The 23,546-nt window shown below is 40.5% G+C and overlaps 1 protein-coding gene across 1 annotated transcript in view; it reads right to left on the bottom strand.

The window, feature by feature from the left end:
- The window catches only part of ADAM33 (ADAM metallopeptidase domain 33), a 147,970-nt gene that overhangs the window by 58,646 nt on the left and 65,778 nt on the right, over window positions 1-23,546 (bottom strand). The window contains exon 2 of the mRNA XM_075855469.1: window positions 20,793-20,872. Coding sequence (XP_075711584.1) covers window positions 20,793-20,872 — 80 coding nt within the window. The remainder of the gene's footprint in view (window positions 1-20,792; window positions 20,873-23,546) is intronic.

Consider the following 23,546-nt stretch of genomic DNA (forward strand, 5'->3'; position numbering starts at 1 on the left):
ATCTGGTATTGAGGCTGTCTATAAGAGACCTGAGGTTATGTGGGTGAAGCTCAGACTATATATGTGAACATGAGACGGTACGTTACACAAACCCAACCATATGTTATGGGCTTAATGTTGAGGTGATGGGTCAATAGGTTGAAGGGGTTGTATGTTAAACAGCTAAACGTTGAGGTGATCGGGATGTGTTGAGATGATGGAGTTAAATGTTGAAGTAATGGAGCTAGATGTTGAATTGATGGAGCTAAATGTTGAGGTGATAGGGAGAGGTGTTGAGTTGACGTGAGCTATGTGTTGAGTTAAGTTTTGAGGTGATGGCGCTGAATGTTGGGGTGATCCATGATCTAAATGTTGAGGTGATGGAGATAAATGTTGAGGTGATGGAGATAAATGTTGAGTGATGGAGCTAAATGTTGAGTAATGGAGATAAATGTTGAGGTGATGGAGATAAATGTTGAGTGATGGAGCTAAATGTTGAGTGATGGAGATAAATGTTGAGGTGATGGAGCGAAATGTTGACATGATAGGGACAAGTGTTGAGTTCACAGGAGTGAAGTGTTGAGATAATGGTTGAGTTGATGGAGCTAAACGTTGAGGTGATGATGCTAAATGTTGAGGTTTTAGGGACAAGTGTTGAGTTGACGGGAGCTAAGTGTTGAGTTAAGTTTTGAGGTGATGGCGCTGAATGTTGGGGTGATCCATGATCTAAATGTTGAGGTGATGGAGATAAATGTTGAGGTGATAAAGCTAAATGTTGAGTGATGGAGCTAAATGTTGAGATGATAGGGACAAGTGTTGAGTTCACAGGAGCGAAGTGTTGAGATAATGGTTGAGGTGATGGAGCTAAATCTTGAGGTGATCAATCTAAACGTTGAGGTAATAGAGCTAAATGTTGAGGTGGTGGAGATAAATTTTGAGGATATGGAGCTTAATGTTGGTGTTAGGGATAAGTGTTGAGTTGTGTTGACGTGATGGAGCTGAATGTTGAGATGATCAGGACAAGTGTTGAGATAAATGTTGAGGTGATGGAGATAAATGTTGAGGTGATAGAGACAAGTGTTGAGTTGACGGGAGCTAAGGTTTGAGATAAGGGTTGAGGTGATGGAGCTGAATGTTGGGGTGATCCATGATCTAAATGTTGAGGTGCTGGAGATAAATGTTAAGTTGTTGTATTTGAATGTTGGGATAATAGCGCTACATGTTTAATTGGGGAGAAAGGTTTAGGAGATGATGCTATATGTGATAACTCCAATTTTCTATGTGGTGGACAAGTTACAGTATAAGTGACGGGCTTGAGATGACCTAGAGATGTTTGGTCAGTTGTGAAGACTTTTTTTTATACATAACAACGGTAAAGAAACAATTAGAACCCTATAGTCCACCCTATTATATCTCTATATCTCGTCACAGCTTTTCTGGTCAATATCTCCGCTGAAGGCATCTCATGAGACTTCATCTCCCACTGAATCTACTGGATCATCCAAGATTTACCAGCAAATTAGACTTTGACCCAGAAATATGACTCTGTTCCCCAGAAATGATGGAGTTTGTTCCCTAGAAAAGACACCTCGGGTGCCGTGAAGAGTTAATGAGCTGTGGATGTTCTGAGTCGTCTGGTAACAATGTTGGGCTGATTCCAGTGCTTTTCCTCATATCGCGGTCATTTTTATAGCATTTGTAAACTATTAGTAGAGAAGTGCGGCAGAACAGTCACTTCTCCAAATAAGGAGAGCAGACATCTCAGATAACGTCCTTCACACTGAAAGTTCCCAGAGCCGAGACCACGCCGAGCTGGGAAGATACCAAGAAAGTGACATCACTCCTGGGAATCAGACCCGATGTATATAGAGATATATGTCTGCGAAGCTTTACATTCAAAAGAGAGACGTGGTGAATAAAACAACCGCTACCCTACAGATTCTGTCACCCCAATACTAATTATAAGAGTCTGACTTATAGTACTTACATTCCTCTCCATAGGGGGCAGTATTATAGTAGTTATATTCTTGTATATAGGGGGCAGTATTATAGTAGTTATATTCTTGTATATAGGAGCAGTATTATAGTAGTTATATTCTTGTATATAGGGAGCAGTATTATAGTAGTTATATTCTTGCATATAGGGGCAGTATTATAGTAGTTATATTCTTGTATATAGGGGCAGTATTATAGTAGTTATATTCTTGTATATAGTGACAGTATTATAGTAGTTATATTCTTGTATATAGGAGGCAGTATTATAGTAGTTATATTCTTGTATATAGGAGGCAGTATTATAGTAGTTATATTCTTGTACATAGGAGCAGTATTATAGTAGTTATATTCTTGTATATAGGGGGCAGTATTATAGTAGTTATATTCTTGTATATAGGGGGCAGTATTATAGTAGTTATATTCTTGTATATAGGGGCTGTATTATAGTAGTTATATTCTTGTATATAGGGAGCAGTATTATAGTAGTTATATTCTTGTATATAGGGGCAGTATTATAGTAGTTATATTATTGTATATAGGAGCAGTATTATAGTAGTTATATTATTGTATATAGGGGGCAGTATTATAGTAGTTATATTCTTGTATATAGGAGCAGTATTATAGTAGTTATATTCTTGTATATAGGGGCAGTATTATAGTGGTTATATTCTTGTATATAGGGGGCAGTATTATAGTAGTTATATTCTTGTATATAGGGGGCAGTATTATAGTAGTTATATTCTTGTATATAGGGGCTGTATTATAGTAGTTATATTATTGTATATAGGAGCAGTATTATAGTAGTTATATTCTTGTATATAGGAGCAGTAGTATAGTAGTTATATTCTTGTATATAGGGGGCAGTATTATAGTAGTTATATTCTTGTATATAGGGGCTGTATTATAGTAGTTACATTCTTGTATATAGGAGGCAGTATTATAGTAGTTATATTCTTGTATATAGGGATCAGTATTATAGTAGTTATATTATTGTATATAGGAGGCAGTATTATAGTAGTTATATTCTTGTATATAGGGGGCAGTATTATAGTAGTTATATTCTTGTATATAGGGAGCAGTATTATAGTAGTTATATTCTTGTATATAGGGGCAGTATTATAGTAGTTATATTCTTGTATATAGGAGGCAGTATTATAGTAATTATATTCTTGTATATAGGAGGCAGTATTATAGTAGTTATATTCTTGTATATAGGGAGCAGTATTATAGTAGTTATATTCTTGTATATAGGGGCAGTATTATAGTAGTTATATTCTTGTATATAGGAGGCAGTATTATAGTAATTATATTCTTGTATATAGGAGGCAGTATTATAGTAGTTATATTCTTGTATATAGGAGCAGTATTATAGTAGTTATATTCTTGTATATAGCGGCAGTATTATAGTAGTTATATTATTGTATATAGGAGCAGTATTATAGTAGTTATATTCTTGTATATAGGTGGCAGTATTATAATAGTTACATTCTTGTATATAGGAGGCAGTATTATAGTAGTTATATTCTTGTATATAGGGGGCAGTATTATAGTAGTTATATTCTTGTATATAGGGGCAGTATTATAGTAGTTATATTCTTGTATATAGGAGGCAGTATTATAGTAGTTATATTCTTGTATATAGGAGCAGTAGTATAGTAGTTATATTCTTGTATATAGGGTGCAGTATTATAGTAGTTATATTCTTGTATATAGGGAGCAGTATTATAGTAGTTATATTCTTGTATATAGGAGGCAGTATTATAGTAGTTATATTCTTGTATATAGGGGGCAGTATTATAGTAGTTATATTCTTGTATATAGGGGGCAGTATTATAGTAGTTATATTCTTGTATATAGGAGGCAGTATTATAGTAGTTATATTCTTGTATATAGGGGCAGTATTATAGTAGGTATATTCTTGTATGTAGGAGTAGTATTATAGTAGTTATATTCTTGTATATAGGGGGCAGTATTATAGTAGTTATATTCTTGTATATAGGGGGCAGTATTATAGTAGTTATATTCTTGTATATAGGAGCAGTATTATAGTAGTTATATTCTTGTATATAGGAGCAGTATTATAGTAGTTATATTCTTGTATATAGAGGCAGTATTATAGTAGTTATATTCTTGTATATAGGAGGCAGTATTATAGTAGTTATATTCTTGTATACAGGGACAGTATTATAGTAGTTATATTCTTGTATATAAGGGCAGTATTATAGTAGTTATATTCTTGTATATAGGAGTAGTATTACAGTAGTTATGTTCTTGTATATAGGGGGCAGTATTATAGTAGTTATATTCTTGTATATAGGGAGCAGTATTATAGTAGTTATGTTCTTGTATATAGGGGGCAGTATTATAGTAGTTATATTCTTGTATATAGGGGGCAGTATTATAGTAGTTATATTCTTGTATATAGGGAGCAGTATTATAGTAGTTATGTTCTTGTATATAGGGGGCAGTATTATAGTAGTTATATTCTTGTATATAGGGGGCAGTATTATAGTAGTTATATTCTTGTATATAGGAGCAGTATTATAGTAGTTATATTCTTGTATACAGGAGGCAGCATTATAGTAGTTATATTCTTGTATACAGGGACAGTATTATAGTAGTTATATTCTTGTATATAAGGGCAGTATTATAGTAGTTATATTCTTGTATATAGGAGCAGTATTATAGTAGTTATATTCTTGTATATAGGAGCAGTATTATAGTAGTTATATTCTTGTATATATGGGGCAGTATTATAGTAGTTATATTCTTGTATATAGGGGGCAGCATTATAGTAGTTATATTCTTGTATATAGGGGGCAGTATTATAGTAGTTATATTCTTGTATATAGGGGGCAGTATTATAGTAGTTATATTCTTGTATATAGTGGGCAGTATTATAGTAGTTATTCTTGTATACAGGGAAAGTATTATAGTAGTTATATTCTTGTATATAAGGGCAGTATTATAGTAGTTATATTCTTGTATATAGGAGTAGTATTACAGTAGTTATATTCTTGTATATAGGGGCCAGTATTATAGTAGTTATATTCTTGTATATAGGAGGCAGTATTATAGTAGTTATATTCTTGTATATAGGGGGCAGTATTATAGTAGTTATGTTCTTGTATATAAGGGGCAGTATTATAGTAGACATATTCTTGTATATAGGGGGCAGTATTATAGTAGTTATATTCTTGTATATAGGGGGCAGTATTATAGTAGTTATATTCTTGTATATAGGGAGCAGTATTATAGTAGTTATGTTCTTGTATATAGAGTAGTATTATAGTAGTTATATTCTTGTATACAGGGGGCAGTATTATAGTAGTTATATTCTTGTATATAGGAGCAGTATAATAATAGTTATATTCTTGTATATAGGAGTAGTATTATAGTAGTTATATTCTTGTATATAGGAGGCAGTATTATAGTAGTTACATTCTTGTATATAGGGGCAGTATTATACTAGTTATATTCTTGTATATATGAGCAGTATTATAGTAGTTATATTCTTGTATATAGGAGCAGTATTATAGTAGTTATATTCTTGTATATAGGAGCAGTATTATAGTAGTTATATTCCTGTATATAGGATGCAGTATTATAGTAGTTATATTCTTGTATATAGGAGCAGTATTATAGTAGTTATATTCTTGTATATAGGATCAGTATTATAGTAGTTATATTCTTGTATATAGGATCAGTATTATAGTAGTTATATTCTTGTATATAGGATCAGTATTATAGTAGTTATATTCTTGTATATAGGAGCAGTATTATAGTAGTTATATTCTTGTATATAGTATCAGTATTATAGTAGTTATATTCTTGTATATAGGGGCAGTATTATAGTAGTTATATTCTTGTATATAGGAGCAGTATTATAGTAGTTATATTCTTGTATATAGGGGGCAGTATTATAGTAGTTATATTCTTGTATATAGGAGCAGTATTATAGTAGTTATATTCTTGTATATAGGGGCAGTATTATAGTAGTTATATTCTTGTATATAGGAGCAGTATTATAGTAGTTATATACTTGTATATAGGAGCAGTATTATAGTAGTTATATTCTTGTATATAGGGGGCAGTATTATAGTAGCTATATTCTTGTATATAGGGGCAGTATTATAGTAGTTATATTCTTGTATATAGGAGCAGTATTATAGTAGTTATATTCTTGTATATAGGGGAAGTATTATAGTAGTTATATTCTTGTATATAGGAGCAGTATTATAGTAGTTATATTCTTGTATATAGGGGCAGTATTATAGTAGTTATGTTCTTGTATATAGGAGCAGTATTATAGTAGTTATATTCTTGTATATAGGGGGCAGTATTATAGTAGTTATATTCTTGTATGTAGGGGCAGTATCATAGTAGTTATATTCTTGTATATAGGGGCAGTATTATAGTAGTTATATTCTTGTATATAGGGGCAGTATTATAGTAGTTATATTCTTGTATATACGGGGTAGTATTAGAGTAGTTATATTCTTGTATATAGGGGCAGTATTATAGTAGTTATATTCTTGTATATAGGGGGTAGTATTATAGTAGTTATATTCTTGTATATAGGGGGCAGTATTATAGTAGTTTTATTCTTGTATATAGGGGCAGTATTATAGCAGTTATATTCTTGTATATAGGAGCAGTATTATAGTAGGTATATTCTTGTATATAGGAGCAGTATTATAGTAGGTATATTCTTGTATATAGGGGCAGTATTATAGTAGTTATATTCTTGTATATAGGGGGCAGTATTATAGTAGTTATATTCTTGTATATAGGGGCAGTATTATAGTAGGTATATTCTTGTATATAGGGGCAGTATTATAGTAGTTATATTCTTGTATATAGGAGCAGTATTATAGTAGTCATATTCTTGTATATAGGAGCAGTATTATAGTAGGTATATTCTTGTATATAGGAGCAGTATTATAGTAGGTATATTCTTGTATATAGGGGGTAGTATTATAGTACTTATATTCTTGTATATCGGGAGCAGTATTATAGTAGTTATATTCTTGTATATAGGAGCAGTATAATAGTAGTTATATTCTTGTATATAGGGAGCAGTATTAGGGCATGACCACACATGGCGGAATTCCTCCGCAACTGTCCGCATCAATGCCGCACCTAATCCGGGTTGCGGATTACGGCTGCGGATCTGCACAAAATGTGCAGAAAATTGATGCGGACTAGCTGCTGCGGACTGCGGGAAAAGTGCTTCCCTTCTCCCTATCAGTGCAGGATAGAGAGAAGGGACAGCACTTTCCCTAGTGAAAGTAAAAGAAATTCATACTTACCGCCCGTTGTCTTTATGACGCGTCCCTCCTTCGGCATCCAGCCCGACCTCCCTGGATGACGCGCCAGTCCATGTGACCGCTGCAGCCTGTGCTTGGCCTGTGATTGGCTGCAGCCGTCACTTACACTGAAACGTCATCCTGGGAGGCCGGACTGGAGACAGAAACAGGGAGTTCTCGGTAAGTACGAACTTCATTTTTTTTTACAGATACATGTATATTGGGATCGGTAGTCACTGTCCCGGGTGCAGAAACAGTTACTGCCGATCGCTTAACTCTTTCAGCACCCTGGACAGTGACTATTTACAGACGTCTCCTAGCAACGCTCCCGTCATTACGGGAGCCCCATTGACTTCCTCAGTCTGGCTGTAGACCTAGAAATACATAGGTCCAGCCAGAATGAAGAAATGTCAAGTAAAAAAAGCAAGACGCATCCGCAGCACACATGACATGTGCATGACAGCTGCGGACTTCATTGCGGAACTTTGAATCTCCATTGAAGTCAATGGAGAAATTCCGCCATGAGTCCGCCACTGCTCCGCAACAGACAGAGCATGCTGCGGACACCAAATTCCGCTCCGCAGCCTATGCTCCGCAGCGGAATTGTACGCATCGTGTAAACGAACACTGCTAAATTAAAGTGAAAGTCAATGTAGAAACGGCTCCGCTGCGGATTAACGCTGCGGAGTGTCCGCAGCGGAATTTAAGTGCAATTCCGCCATGTGTGAACCCGCCCTAATAGTAGTTATATTCTTGTATATAGGAGCAGTATTATAGTAGTTATATTCTTGTATATAGAGGCAGTATTATAGTCGTTCTTTTCTTGTATATAGTGGCAGTATTATAGTAGTTATATTCTTGTATATAGGGGGCAGTATTATAGTAGTTATATTCTTGTATATAGGAGCAATATTACAGTAGTTATATTCTTGTATATAGGAGGCAGTATTATAGTCGTTCTTTTCTTGTATATAGTGGCAGTATTATAGTAGTTATATTTTTGTATATAGGGAGCAGTATTATAGTAGTTATATTCTTGTATATAGGTGGCAGTATTATAGTAGTTATATTCTTGTATATAGGGGGCAGTATTATAGTAGTTATATTCTTGTATATAGGAGTCAGTATTATAGTAGTTATATTCTTGTATATAGTGGCAGTATTATAGTAGTTATATTCTTGTATATAGGAGCAGTATTATAGTAGTTATATTCTTGTATATAGAGGCAGTATTATAGTAGTAATATTCTAGTATATAGGGGGCAGTATTATAGTAGTTATATTCTTGTATATAGTGGCAGTAGTATAGTAGTTATATTCTTGTATATAGGAGCAGTATTATAGTAGTAATATTCTTGTATTTAGGGGGCAGTATTATAGTAGTTATATTCTTGTATATAGGGGCAGTATGATTGTAGTTATTTTCTTGTATATAGGGCAGTATTATAGTAGTTATATTCTTGTATATAGGGATCAGTATTATAGTAGTTATATTCTTGTATATAGGGGCAGTATTATAGTAGTTATATTCTTGTATATAGGGGCAGTATTATAGTAGTTATATTCTTGTATATAGGGAGCAGTATTATAGTAGTTATATTCTTGTATATAGGAGCAGTATTATAGTAGTTATATTCTTGTATATAGGGGGCAGTATTATAGTAGTTATATTCTTGTATATAGGGGCAGTATTATAGTAGCTATATTCTTGTATATAGGGGCAGTATTATAGTAGTTATATTCTTATATATAGCGGCAGTATTATAGTGTTATATTCTTGTAAATAGGGAGCAGTATTATAGTAGTTATATTCTTATATATAGCGGCAGTATTATAGTAGTTATATTCTTGTATATAGGGGTCAGTATTATAGTAGTTATATTCTTGTATATAGGAGCAGTATTATAGTAGTTATATTCTTGTATATAGGAGGCAGTATTATAGTAGTTATATTCTTGTATATAGGAGCAGTATTATAGTAGTTATATTCTTGTATATAGGAGCAGTATTATAGTAGTAATATTCTTGTATATAGGGGGCAGTATTATAGTAGTTATATTCTTGTATATAGAGGGCAGTATTATAGTAGTTATATTCTTGTATATGAGGAGGCAGTATTATAGTAGTTATATTCTTGTATATAGGGGGCAGTATTATAGTAGTTATATTCTTGTATATAGGAGGCAGTATTATAGTAGTTATATTCTTGTATATAGGGGCAGTATTATAGTAGTTATATTCTTGTATATAGGTGGCAGTATTATAATAGTTATTTTCTTGTATATAGCAGCAGTATTATAGTAGTTATATTCTTGTATATAGGGGCAGTATTATAGTAGTTATATTCTTGTATATAGGAGCAGTATTATAGTAGTTATATTCTTGTATATAGGGGGCAGTATTATAGTAGTTATATTCTTGTATATAGGGGGCAGTATTATAATAGTTATATTCTTGTATATAGCAGCAGTATTATAGTAGTTATATTCTTGTATATAGGAGCAGTATTATAGTAGTTATATTCTTGTATATAGGGAGCAGTATTATAGTAGTTATATTCTTGTATATAGGAGCAGTATTATAGTAGTTATATTCTTGTATATAGGGGGCAGTATTATAGTAGTTATATTCTTGTCTATAGGGCAGTATTATAGTAGTTATATTCTTGTATATAGGGGCAGTATTATAGTAGTTATATTCTTGTATATAGGAGCAGTATTATAGTAGTTATATTCTTGTATATAGGAGCAGTATTATAGTAGTTATATTCTTGTATATAGGGGCAGTATTATAGTAGTTATATTCTTGTATATAGGGGGCAGTATTATAGTAGTTATATTCTTGTATATAGGAGGCAGTATTATAGTAGTTATATTCTTGTATATAGGAGCAGTATTATTGTAGTTATATTCTTGTATATAGGGGCAGTATTATAGTAGTTATATTCTTGTATATAGGGAGCAGTATTATAGTAGTTATATTCTTGTATATAGGGAGCAGTATTATAGTAGTTATATTCTTGTATATAGGGGGCAGTATTATAGCAGTTATATTCTTGTATATAGGAGCAGTATTATAGTAGTTATATTCTTGTATATAGGAGCAGTATTATAGTAGTTATATTCTTGTATATAGGAGCAGTATTATAGTAGTTATATTCTTGTATATAGGGGCAGTATTATAGTAGTTATATTCTTGTATATAGGAGCAGTATTATAGTAGTTATATTCTTGTATATAGGAGCAGTATTATAGTAGTTATATTCTTGTATATAGGAGGCAGTATTATAGTAGTTATATTCTTGTATATAGGGAGCAGTATTATAGTAGTTATATTCTTGTATATAGGGGGCAGTATTATAGTAGTTATATTCTTGTATATAGGAGGCAGTATTATAGTAGTTATAATCTTGTATATAGGAGCAGTATTATAGTAGTTATATTCTTGTATATAGGAGCAGTATTATAGTAGTTATATTCTTGTATATAGGAGCAGTATTATAGTAGTTATATTCTTGTATATAGGGGGCAGTATTATAGTAGTTATATTCTTGTATATAGGAGGCAGTATTATAGTAGTTATATTCTTGTATATAGGAGCAGTATTATAGTAGTTATATTCTTGTATATAGGGGGCAGTATTATAGTAGTTATATTCTTGTATACAGGAGCAGTATTATAGTAGTTATATTCTTGTATATAGGAGCAGTATTATAGTAGTTATATTCTTGTATATAGGAGCAGTATTATAGTAGTTATATTCTTGTGTATAGGGGGCAGTATTATAGTAGTTATATTCTTGTATATAGGGGGCAGTATTATAGTAGTTATATTCTTGTATATAAGAGCAGTATTATAGTAGTTATATTCTTGTATATAAGAGCAGTATTATAGTCGTTATATTTTTGTATATAGGAGCAGTATTATAGTAGTTATATTCTTGTATATAGGAGCAGACCCTCTCCTGGATGTAGTGGGGTGAGCACTGGGGGCTTCTATTTGGATGTTTTGCACCAGTGCCCCTCAACTAAATGTCCCCCTTCCCCATATTCATACTATGATTGTATGTTTCCTCCTTTCAGAACCGGATGGAGGTAGTGATAGATGGGGGAGGGTCAGAAACATATTCATCTCATCCCCGACCGTCTTCTACTAGATTGAGTCATCACTTCATGTGTCCCACCCACAACTGCATGCACTTCACTACTACCCTAAGTTCTGCAACCTTGTTGTCAGTGAATGGAAACATTTCTGTTTAGATCAAGAGGATGAAAAAAAAACAATCCTGGTGTATTTTTCACACAGCTGAGTGTTTGTTATAATGTATCAGTGGAGACAATCCTCAGCTCAAATCTTTCTACTTTCCTGGAGTCCAGACGGGTTGCTGTTTTCTGCACTGATACATTGTAACAAAGTCCTTAACAATGGTGAGAAATTGAAACAAAATGTCTATTAGAAAGTTTCAGAATTTTCCATTATACAATGATGTAGCTTTACATAAGGGGTTAACAAGACCAGTGGGGTGGACACCCACAGAAACGTGACCCGGAAACGGCACCTGACAGTAAGACCTTATTCACACGCGTGAAACAACGGACGTCACACGGACCTATGCAATTCAATGGGGCCATTCAGACATTGTGTTTTTCACGCAGCGTGTGTTCGTGTTAGTGTGTCCGTGTCCGTGTTCGTGTGTCCGTGTTCGTGTGTCCGTGTTCGTGTGTCCGTGTGACCGCTGCGTGAATCTCACTGCATGTCCTATAATTGTCAGTTTTTTGCGCATTACGCACCCGTTGAAGTCACTGGGTGAGTGAAAAATATGGACAGCGCAGGGACGTCATCCGTGTCCTGTCCGTGATTCACAAACAATTGCTAAAGAAATGATGAGAAAAAAACCACCTCCTTCAGTTTTTTTGCTGACGTAAAAAACGCGTGAGATACGAATGACATACGGGCATAAAAACCGCAGACGCGCACCGTACACGGATCTGACATGGAAATGCAATGCGCGCAAAACATTGTGTTTTTTACACGCGCAAAACGGACACGCTCGTGTGAATAAGGCCTAAATGGGAGTCCCGGTCCTCCCGGCCCCGCAGGAAATAAGAACGGCAGGAACTTCTGGAGCCCCTTTATGAGATGAAGTCTGTGACTAGTTGGTCGGTGCGGATCGGCTGCCTCCAGTCATACATTTCCCCGGCTGTATCCCACCCGACCGTGAGAACCCGACTACACGTCCGTCCTCAAACACTTCCCCAAATCAGGACTTAATGATTTCCATACAACCGGAGGAAGTGGAGAAGTTATTACTGACGGGGCTGGAGCCACTGACAATGACGGAAGAAGTGAAGGAAGGAGGCAGCGGAGATCATGGTCCAGAGCAGCAGATGTTATGTTATCATCAGAGTATACGGCGCTATATAGGGACAGTACAGTATAGGAACAACACTATATAGGTGCAGCACAGTATAGGGACAGCACAGCATATGACAACACTATATAGGGACAGCACAATATAGGGACAATATACAGGGACATCACAATATAGGGACAATATACAGGGACATCACAATATAGGGTCAACACAGTATAGGGGAGCACTGTATAGGGGCAGCACAGTATAGGGGCAACACTATTTAGGGGCAGAACAGTATAGGACAACACTATATAGGGCAGCACAGTATAGGGACAGCACGGTATAGGGACAGCACAGTATAGGGATATCACAGCATAAGGACATCACAGCATAGGGACAGCACTTTATAGTGACAGCTCTATATAGGGACAGCACTATATAGAGACAGCACAGCATCGGGACAGCACAGTAAAGGGGCAGCACAGTATAGGGGCAGCACAGTATAGGGACAGCACAGTATAGGGACAGCCCAGTATAGAGACAGCACAGTATAGATACATCACTATATAGGGACAGCACAGTATAGGGACAGCACAGCATAGGAGCAGCACAGTATAAGGCCAGTACTATATAGGGACAGCACAGTATAGGGGCAGCACAGTATAGGGACAGCACAGTATAGATACATCACTATATAGGGACAGCACAGTAGAGGGGCAGCACAGTAAAGGAACAGCACAGTATAGGGACAACACTACATTGGGACAGCACAGTATAGGGGCAGCACAGTATAGGGACAACAATATATAGGGGCAGCACAGTATAGGGACATCACTATATAGGAGCAGCACTGTATAGGGACAACACTATATAGGGGCAGCACAGTGTAGGGACAACACTATGTAGGGGCAGCACAATATAGGGACAACACTATATAGGGACAACACTATATAGGGACAGCACTATATAGGGACAGCTCTATATAGGGACATCAGTGTATGGAGACATCACAGCATAGGGACAGCACAGTATAGGGGAAGAACGGTATAGGGACAGCACAGTATAGGGACAGCCCAGTATACAGACAGCACAGTATAGATACATCACTATATAGGGACATCACAGTATAGAGACAGCACAGTATAGATACATCACTATATAGAGACAGCACAGTAGAGGGGCAGCACAGCATAGGGGCAGCATAGTATAGGGACAGCACAGTATAGGGACAAAACTACATTGGGACAGCACAGTATAGGGGCAGCATAGTATAGGGACAACAATATATAGGGGCAGCACAGTATAGGGACAGCTCTATATAGGAGCAGCACTGTATAGGGACAACACTATATAAGTCAGCTCTATATAGGGGCAGCACTGTATAAGGACAACACTATATAGGGGCAGCACAGTATAGGGGCAGCACAGTGTAGGGACAACACTATATAGGGACATCACAGTATAGGGTCAGCACAATATAGGGACATCATAGTATAGGGACAGCACAGTATATGGGCAGCACAGTATATGGGCAGCACAGTATAGGGACAACACTATATAGGGACAGCTCTATATAGGGGCATCACTGTATGGAGACATCACAGCATAGGGACAGCACAGTATAGGGGAAGCACAGTATAGGGGCAGCACGGTATAGGGACAGCACAGTATAGGAACAGCACAGTATAGGGACAGCACAGTATAGGGGAAGCACAGTATAGGGCATCACAGTATAGGAACAGCACAGTATAGGGACAGCCCAGTATATGGGCAGCACAGTATAGACCCAGCACTATATAGGGGCAGTACAGTATAGAGACATCACAACATAGGGACAGTACAGTATAGGGACAGTACAGTATAGGGGCAGCACAGTATAGAGGCAGCACAGTATAGGGTCAGCACTATATAGGGACAGCACAGTATAGGGACAGCACAGTATAGGGACAGCACAGTATAGGTACAGACCAGTATAGTAGCAGCACAGTGTAGGGACAGCACTGTATAGGGGCAGCACAGTATAGAGACAGCACATCATAGGGACAGCACTGTATAGGGGCAGCACAGTATAGGGACAGCACAGTATAGGGACAGCACAGTATAGGGACAGCACAGTATAGGGACAACACAGTATAAGGACAGCACAGACAGGTGCATTCATGAGGGGTGCGCTCCCCCGCCTGTACCCCAAGTGTCATTGTATCATTATCCTGTACCCCAAGTATCGGTGTATTATCCTGTACCGCAAGTGTCAATATATCATTATCCTGTACACCAAGTGTCAGGCTCATTATCCTGTACCCCAAGTGTCATTGTATCATTATCCTGTACCCCAAGTGTCATTGTATCATTATCCTGTACCTCAAGTATCAGTGTATTATCCTGTACCCCATGTGTCAGTGTGTCATTATCCTGTACCCCAAGTGTCAATATATCATTATCCTGTACACCAAGTGTCAGTGTCATTATCCTGTACCCCGGGTGTCGTTACTTTGGGCATTGTACACGATATGTAGGTTGTGCAGGAGACTGATGTCTGTTTGCGCTCCAGGTCGTGGAAGAGTTAATGTTGGGGTCTGTTATATCCGATCAGCCGGGGGTCAGGGATATATTTCCAGTGGAGCGGCCGTGTTTGTTCGCCACATGCCAGATCTCTTATAATAACAGTCCGCTCCCAGCCGTCACTCCGTCAGCGCAGCACGCTCCGTTTATCTGGGTAGAACGTTACAATGTGACCTGCAGGTGCGACACCAGAAATGTTCCCCTGACTATATAAAGTGCGAGACACAGGGCAGCAGGATGGTGATACCCCCGACACACTGGCACGAGGCAGCAGCTGTTACAAGATAGCGCATCGCACATGACATTTACTGTGTCCACCAAACGTCACCATTGACTGCAGCCCTAGTACTACGATAATGTCGCCATAAGACACATTGGACGTCCCCGACAGGCGCGTTATTTGCACCGTTCTCCGCTGACATCTGACGGGAAGAAGAATGTACAATGTGAATGGAGAATTATCGTCTTGTGCATCGGATGATACAAGTTTCCACCCAAGACAAGACATAATAAAGAAGAAACGCAGAATAAGGATGAGCGGAGTGGGGGAGGGGTGCGTTCCTGCACCGGGCAGCAGCCGGCACGATATCACAATGACAGTATCGGAGACAGAGCAGACGCTCCTGATGTGGGGGCCACAACGAGCAGGGGATCTCCACATGGTCAATAAGGATCATCATTAGCTCTGAGATATTTATAACCTGCTGCCGAGATCTCAGAACGCACGCAACAAAGTCTTCTGCACCTGCCATAAAACAAGTCTGTGCAGCCTGGAGAGGCAGTCTATAGTATAGCAGGCAGGCCGCCATCCGAAATATCTGAGCCCCATGGCAGCCGACAGGTGGTGGTGGAGCCCTTTTTGAATACATTCGCCATGGCACCTGACTACAGTACGAGCTCTACTGCCCTGATGATGCTACATAGGTGCAGATGGTGGGCACCCAGGCAGTAAGACAAGTGGTTGCTAGGCAACCTGAGCTCACATATTACAGAATACAGCAAGGTGGAGCTACTAGAAGATAAATAACCATGGCTAGGTAACACGAGTGGAGTTAGGCTTCGACCCCCAGACTCAAGGGTTTGATTCAACATATGAACGTCCACAAGGATTTAAGACCCCAAAAAAGATCCTGTGATGTAAAATGTCTGTAGACGAGTCAGGACGGTCCAGGATCAGGGGTTTCTCCAGACAGATCAGGTCATTGGTAAGGGCATGCCCCCACGTGGCGGATTTCCTCCGCAACTGTCCGAATCAATGCCGCACCTAATCCGGGTTGCGGATTACGGCTGCGGATCTGCCCAAAATGTGCAGTAAATTGATGCGGACTAGCTGCTGCGGACTGCGGTAAAAGTACTTCCCTTCTCCCTATCAGTGCAGGATAGAGAGAAGGGACAGCACTTTCCCTAGCGAAAGTAAACAAATTTCATACTTACCGGCCGTTGTCTTGGTGACGCGTCCCTCTTTCGGCATCCAGCCCGACCTCCCTAGATGACTCGGCAGTCCATGTGACCGCTGCAGCCTGTGATTGGCCTGTGATTGGCTGCAGCCGTCACTTAGACTGAAACGTCATCCTGGAAAGCCGGACTGGAGACAGAAGCAGGGAGTTCTCGGTAAGTATGAACTTCTATTTTTTTACAGGTTGCTGTATATTGTGATCGGTAGTCACTATCCAGGGTGCAGAAACAGTTACTGCCGATCGCTTAACTCTTTCAGCACCCTGGACAGTGACTATTTACTGACGTCTCCTAGCAACGCTCCCGTAATTACGGGAGCCCCATTGACTTCCTCAGTCTGGCTGTAGACCTAGAAATACATAGGTCCAGCCAGAATGAAGAAATGTCAAGTAAAAAAAGCAAGACGGATCCGCAGCACACATAACATGTGCATGACAGCTGCGGACTTCATTGCGGAACTTAGAATCTCCATTGAAGTCAATGGAGAAATTCCGCCATGAGTCCGCCACTGCTCCGCAACAGACAGAGCATGCTGCGGACACCAAATTCCACACCGCAGCCTATGCTCCGCAGCGGAATTTTACGCATCGTCTAAACGAACACTTCTAAAAAGAAGTGGAAGTCAATGGAGAAACGGCTCCGCTGCGGATTAACGCTGCGGAGTGTCCGCAGCGGAATTCAAGTGAAATTCCGCCACGTGTGAACCCAGCCTAAAGAAGACGAAGACCATGGATGGAAAGGAAGACAAACGAGTGGCTCCTTGGCCAAAATGAAGAGGAACCTTCTACTTGAAGACCAAAGGACGAGACTTAACCTTTATCTTCTGGACATGAGAAGACTCAACGGGGAAGACCAATATATGGTGGGAAGAGGCGACCACAGAGATCGTGATGACGTCACTAAGAAGCCTGAAGACCCCACAGAAGGGGCGACATTCTGACGGTAAACGGGCGCGGTCCGGATCTCCGCGGAGACCTTCATTTTCCCAAAATTCTCATCAAATATGTTTTTGTTTATTTTGTTTTGAGCCTTTTCTCTCTTCTCTTCACCCTCCCGATGACGTCACAACCCGGAATCTACAACCAGGACTCACAATGTCACAATGGGAAAGTGTTTTAACCCTTCACCAGCCTTGGACACTCTTTGTGGCTGGCGGTCTGTCAGGGACCTGCACCCCCCGTCTGTCCCTTATATAATGATGGGAGTGCCCGGCATTTCTTCATGACTCCTGGGATACAAGAAATATGAAATCTCAGCTCATTTCTTCAGATTTGTGTTATTTGGATGGAGTCTGAGGATCTACGGAGTCTTTATAAACAGCCGCCCGCTGGGACCATGGCCCTGATCCGAGAACTGCAGATTGTGCTACAAAGTCCTGAGCAAACAGAACGCGTGCCAAGAAGGGGTGCAGCAGCTGTACCCGGGCCCCTCAGCAGCAGGCCGGGGGCAGGAACAAGCATGGACCATACACTAGGACTATCTGGCTGCACTACTGTATGGGCTCTGCTATATCATCACGACAACCGCTCTGTAAGAACTACTCCAGAATATGAGATCTCTCCACACCAGACATTGGATGACACAGGCACCGGTATATTATAAGAAATAATGACCCGCCCGCCGCTGTGATACACTGATGTGCCAGGATATATCATCATCTCCAGACCAGAGTACAAAGGGTTAAGTCACATATGGTTCGTTATTCCCTAAATGTGGTGAAGCTGCTTCCGTAAATGCTTACAAGCGAAGCCACAATGTAACAACAAAAACCAAGACAATATACAATGTAACAACAAAAACCATAACAATATAACAACAAAAACCAAAACAATATACAATGTAACAACAAAAACCAAAACAATATACAATGTAACAACAAAAACCAACATAATATACAATGTAACAACAAAAACCAAAACAATATACAATGTAACAAAAACCAAAACAATATACAATGTAACAACAAAAACAACATAATATAAAATGTAACAACAAAAACCAACATAATATACAATGTAACAACAAAAACCAACACAATATACAATGTAACAACAAAAACCAACACAATATACAATGCAGCAACAAAAACAAACACAATATACACTGTAACAGCAAAAACCAACACAATATGCAATACAACAAAAACCAACACAATATACAATGTAACAACAAAAACCAACACAATATAACAACAAAAACCAACACAATATACAATGTAACAACAAAAACCAACACAATATACAATGTAACAACAAAAACCAACATAATATACAATGTAACAACAAAAACCAAAACAATATACAATGTAACAAAAACCAAAACAATATACAATGTAACAACAAAAACAACATAATATAAAATGTAACAACAAAAACCAACATAATATACAATGTAACAACAAAAACCAACACAATATACAATGTAACAACAAAAACCAACACAATATACAATGCAGCAACAAAAACAAACACAATATACACTGTAACAGCAAAAACCAACACAATATGCAATACAACAAAAACCAACACAATATACAATGTAACAACAAAAACCAACACAATATAACAACAAAAACCAACACAATATACAATGTAACAACAAAAACCAACACAATATACAATGTACAAAGCTTCCTGTTTATTATGTGAACTATCGTCTCCTCAGCCTCCTGCACCCTGTCCTCAGCCTCCTGCACCCTGTCTCCTCAGCCTCCTGCACCCTGTGTCCTCAGCCTCCTGCACCGTGTCCTCAGCTTCCTGCACCCTGTGTCCTCAGCCTCCTGCACCCTGTCTCCTCAGCCTCCTGCACCCTGTCTCCTCAGCCTCCTGCACCCTCTCTCCTCAGCCTCCTGCACCCTGTGTCCTCAGCCTCCCGCACCCTGTCTCCTCAGCCTCCCGCACCCTGTCTCCTCAGCCTCCTGCACCCTGTCTCCTCAGCCTCCTGCACCCTGTCTCCTCAGCTTCCTGCACCCTGTCTCCTCAGCCTCCTGCACCCTGTCTCCTCAGCCTCCCGCACCCTGTGTCCTCAGCCTCCTGCACCCTGTCTCCTCAGCCTCCTGCACCCTGTCTCCTCAGCCTCCTGCACCCTGTCTCCTCAGCCTCCCGCACCCTGTGTCCTCAGCCTCCTGTGTCCTCAGCCTCCTGCACCCTCTCTCCTCAGCCTCCCACACCCTGTCTCCTCAGCCTCCCGCACCCTGTCTCCTCAGCCTCCTGCACCCTGTCTCCTCAGCCTCCCGCACCCTGTGTCCTCAGCCTCCTGTCTCCTCAGCCTCCTGCACCCTGTCTCCTCAGCCTCCTGCACCCTGTCTCCTCAGCCTCCTGCACCCTGTCTCCTCAGCCTCCTGCACCCTGTCTCCTCAGCCTCCTGCACCCTGTCTCCTCAGCCTCCTGCACCCTGTCTCCTCAGCCTCCTGCACCCTGTCTCCTCAGCCTCCCGCACCCTGTGTCCTCAGCCTCCTGTCTCCTCAGCCTCCTGCACCCTGTCTCCTCAGCCTCCTGCACCCTGTCTCCTCAGCCTCCTGCACCCTGTGTCCTCAGCCTCCCGCACCCTGTCTCCTCAGCCTCCCGCACCCTGTCTCCTCAGCCTCCTGCACCCTGTCTCCTCAGTCTCCTGCACCCTGTCTCCTCAGCCTCCTGCACCCTGTCTCCTCAGCCTCCTGTACCCTGTCTCCTCAGCCTCCTGTACAGTGTGTCCTCAGCCTCCTGCACCCTGTCTCCTCAGCCTCCTGCACCCTGTCTCCTCAGCCTCCTGTCTCCTCAGCCTCCTGCACCCTGTCTCCTCAGCCTCCTGCACCCTGTCTCCTCAGCTTCCTGCACCCTGTCTCCTCAGCCTCCTGTACCCTGTCTCCTCAGCCTCCTGTACAGTGTGTCCTCAGCCTCCTGCACCCTGTCTCCTCAGCCTCCTGCACCCTGTCTCCTCAGCCTCCTGCACCCTGTCTCCTCAGCCTCCTGTACCCTGTCTCCTCAGCCTCCTGTACAGTGTGTCCTCAGCCTCCTGCACCCTGTGTCCTCAGTCTCCTGCACCCTGTCTCCTCAGCGTCCTGCACCCTGTCTCCTCAGTCTCCTGCACCCTGTGTCCTCAGCCTCCCGCACCCTGTGTCCTCAGCCTCCCGCACCCTGTATTCAGCTCGTTGGTTACCTTGTTCCGTGCGTTCAGCGCCCTTCGCGCCCGTCCATCCAGCAGCCATTGCACCGTCACTGCTTCGCCCTGTGTCTCCCCTGACAAATGCAGAATAATAATAAAGAGTTAAAACCAACTGATGACACCCCGATTATATATTATAGAATCAACGCATCCCGACAGCCCCAACTTCTCCAATACTCAGTTAGATCCTTCTACTTTAGTCAAAGAAAGGCAGGAATGTAAATGCAGCTCTAGAGGTGACTGGAGTATAAGATATGATGTAACAGCAGGAAAGTACTGTAAATGCAGCTCTGGAAGTGACTGCAGTCTAAGACATGATGCAATAACAGTAATGTAAATGCGGCTCTGAAGGTGACTGGAGTATAAGACATCATGTAACAGCAGAATAATTTTTGCAGCTCTGGATGTGATTGGAGTATAAAACTTAAAGGCTAGTAATACCTTTTAAAAGCATTTTTTTTAAAAACTAAACCATTTATGAACGTATTTATTGATTTTTAAACATTTGAAAATAAATTATATTAAAAATTGTGGTGTTTTTTTTCTTTTCGAGATGCAGCGTCTCTGATCTCACTACATCGAGGTGCTAGAGCGCCCCCAACAGTTTACATCGCCCTCAGCGTTATATAGAGGGGACACCACGCTCGTTCTACCTCTTACATGGGACTGACATGTCATTGACGCTGGCGAATAATAAAACCAGATTTATACCAGTCCTTGGCAGAACCGACTTGCCAAAGTGACGGTGACAGCGCTGACTCCACCACTGACCACACCCAGCGGACTCCTCTGCTCTGCATCATATCCTGGTAAATCACAACCTGAAAGGTGCTCAACCGGCAAATCACCCAGCATGCCCTGCTTGTTCAGTGTCTGCACCTTCTGGGATGTGTTATTTTTGCAACAGACTCTGTACACTCATCTGATGGAGGAAGAACTGGCTGCCCTGGCAATATTGGGGCTTAATCAAGCTGTTAGTAGGTGTCTGTCAAACTTGCTGACTGTTTCCAAAGACAATCAGTATTATTGTGAGTGCAGCTCTGGAGTATAATACAGGATGTAACTCAGGATCAGTACAGGATAAGTAATGTAATGTATGTACACAGTGACTCCACCAGCAGAATAGTGAGTGCAGCTCTGGAGTATAATACAGGATGTAACTCAGGATCAGTACAGGATAAGTAATGTATGTACACAGTGACTCCACCAGCAGAATAGTGAGTGCAGCTCTGGAGTATAATACAGGATGTAACTCAGGATCAGTACAGATAAGTAATGTAATGTATGTACACAGTGACTCCACCAGCAGAATAGTGAGTGCAGCTCTGGAGTATAATACAGGATATAACTCAGGATCAGTACAGGATAAGTAATGTATGTACACAATGACTCCACCAGCATAATAGTGAGTGCAGCTCTGGAGTATAATACAGGATATAACTCAGGATCAGTACAGGATAAGTAATGTAATGTATGTACACAGTGACTCCACCAGCAGAATAGTGATTGCAGCTCTGGTGTATAATACAGGATGTAACTCAGGATCAGTACAGGATAAGTAATGTAATGTATGTACACAGTGACTCCACCAGCAGAATAGTGAGTGCAGCTCTGGAGTATAATACAGGATGTAACTCAGGATCAGTACAGGATAAGTAATGTATGTACACAGTGACTCCACCAGCAGAATAGTGAGTGCAGCTCTGGAGTATAATACAGGATGTAACTCAGGATCAGTACAGATAAGTAATGTAATGTATGTACACAGTGACTCCACCAGCAGAATAGTGAGTGCAGCTCTGGAGTATAATACAGGATATAACTCAGGATCAGTACAGGATAAGTAATGTATGTACACAATGACTCCACCAGCAGAATAGTGAGTGCAGCTCTGGAGTATAATACAGGATGTAACTCAGGATCAGTACAGGATAAGTAATGTAATGTATGTACACAGTGACTCCACCAGCAGAATAGTGAGTGCAGCTCTGGAGTATAATACAGGATGTAACTCAGGATCAGTACAGGATAAGTAATGTAATGTATGTACACAGTGACTCCACCAGCAGAATAGTGATTGCAGCTCTGGTGTATAATACAGGATGTAACTCAGGATCAGTACAGGATAAGTAATGTAATGTATGTACACAGTGACTCCACCAGCAGAATAGTGAGTGCAGCTCTGGAGTGGGTGGAGTAGGAGGTGTGGAGAGAGCTGCTGAGACTACCGTGCAGGCCTTGGATCCAGGGACTTTCCTTATTCTATCTGCCCAGGCCTCATACCATCTGCCTGGGCTTGGAAAGTACCCTGAGGGGGGTTCCATCCTAGGATGGAGCCTCAGACCTCTACCTCCCGGAGCATGCCAGCGGGGGGTAGAGGGTCATCCCAGCTGGCTGGGAATATGCAAACAGTCGCGGGGGTGAGGAGATCATCTCGGGGCAAGGCTGTCCTGGCTCCCCCTGACGCTGGAACCCTGGATAAGGGTATGGAGACGCGGTCCGGCAGGGTGATCGAGGTGTTGTCATCTGGAGAAGGACCAGCGCCGTCCGGACATTTGGATGACGGTCGTGTGGAGGAATGGGGACAGCTGAGGACCGGAGAGACGGTGGAGAACTTCAGCTCCCGTCTGGCTATGCGGTTGGAGGAGTATCGGGACCTCAGGAAGTCGCTGCAACGGCTCCGTGCGGACTTGGCGGTCGCCAGAGGAAGAGCTGCAAAAGCCTCAGGAGGTAAGAGGTCCCGATACC

Source organism: Rhinoderma darwinii, chromosome 1, assembly GCF_050947455.1.
Source record: "Rhinoderma darwinii isolate aRhiDar2 chromosome 1, aRhiDar2.hap1, whole genome shotgun sequence".
In the NCBI taxonomy this organism is placed as follows: Eukaryota; Metazoa; Chordata; class Amphibia; order Anura; family Rhinodermatidae; genus Rhinoderma; species Rhinoderma darwinii.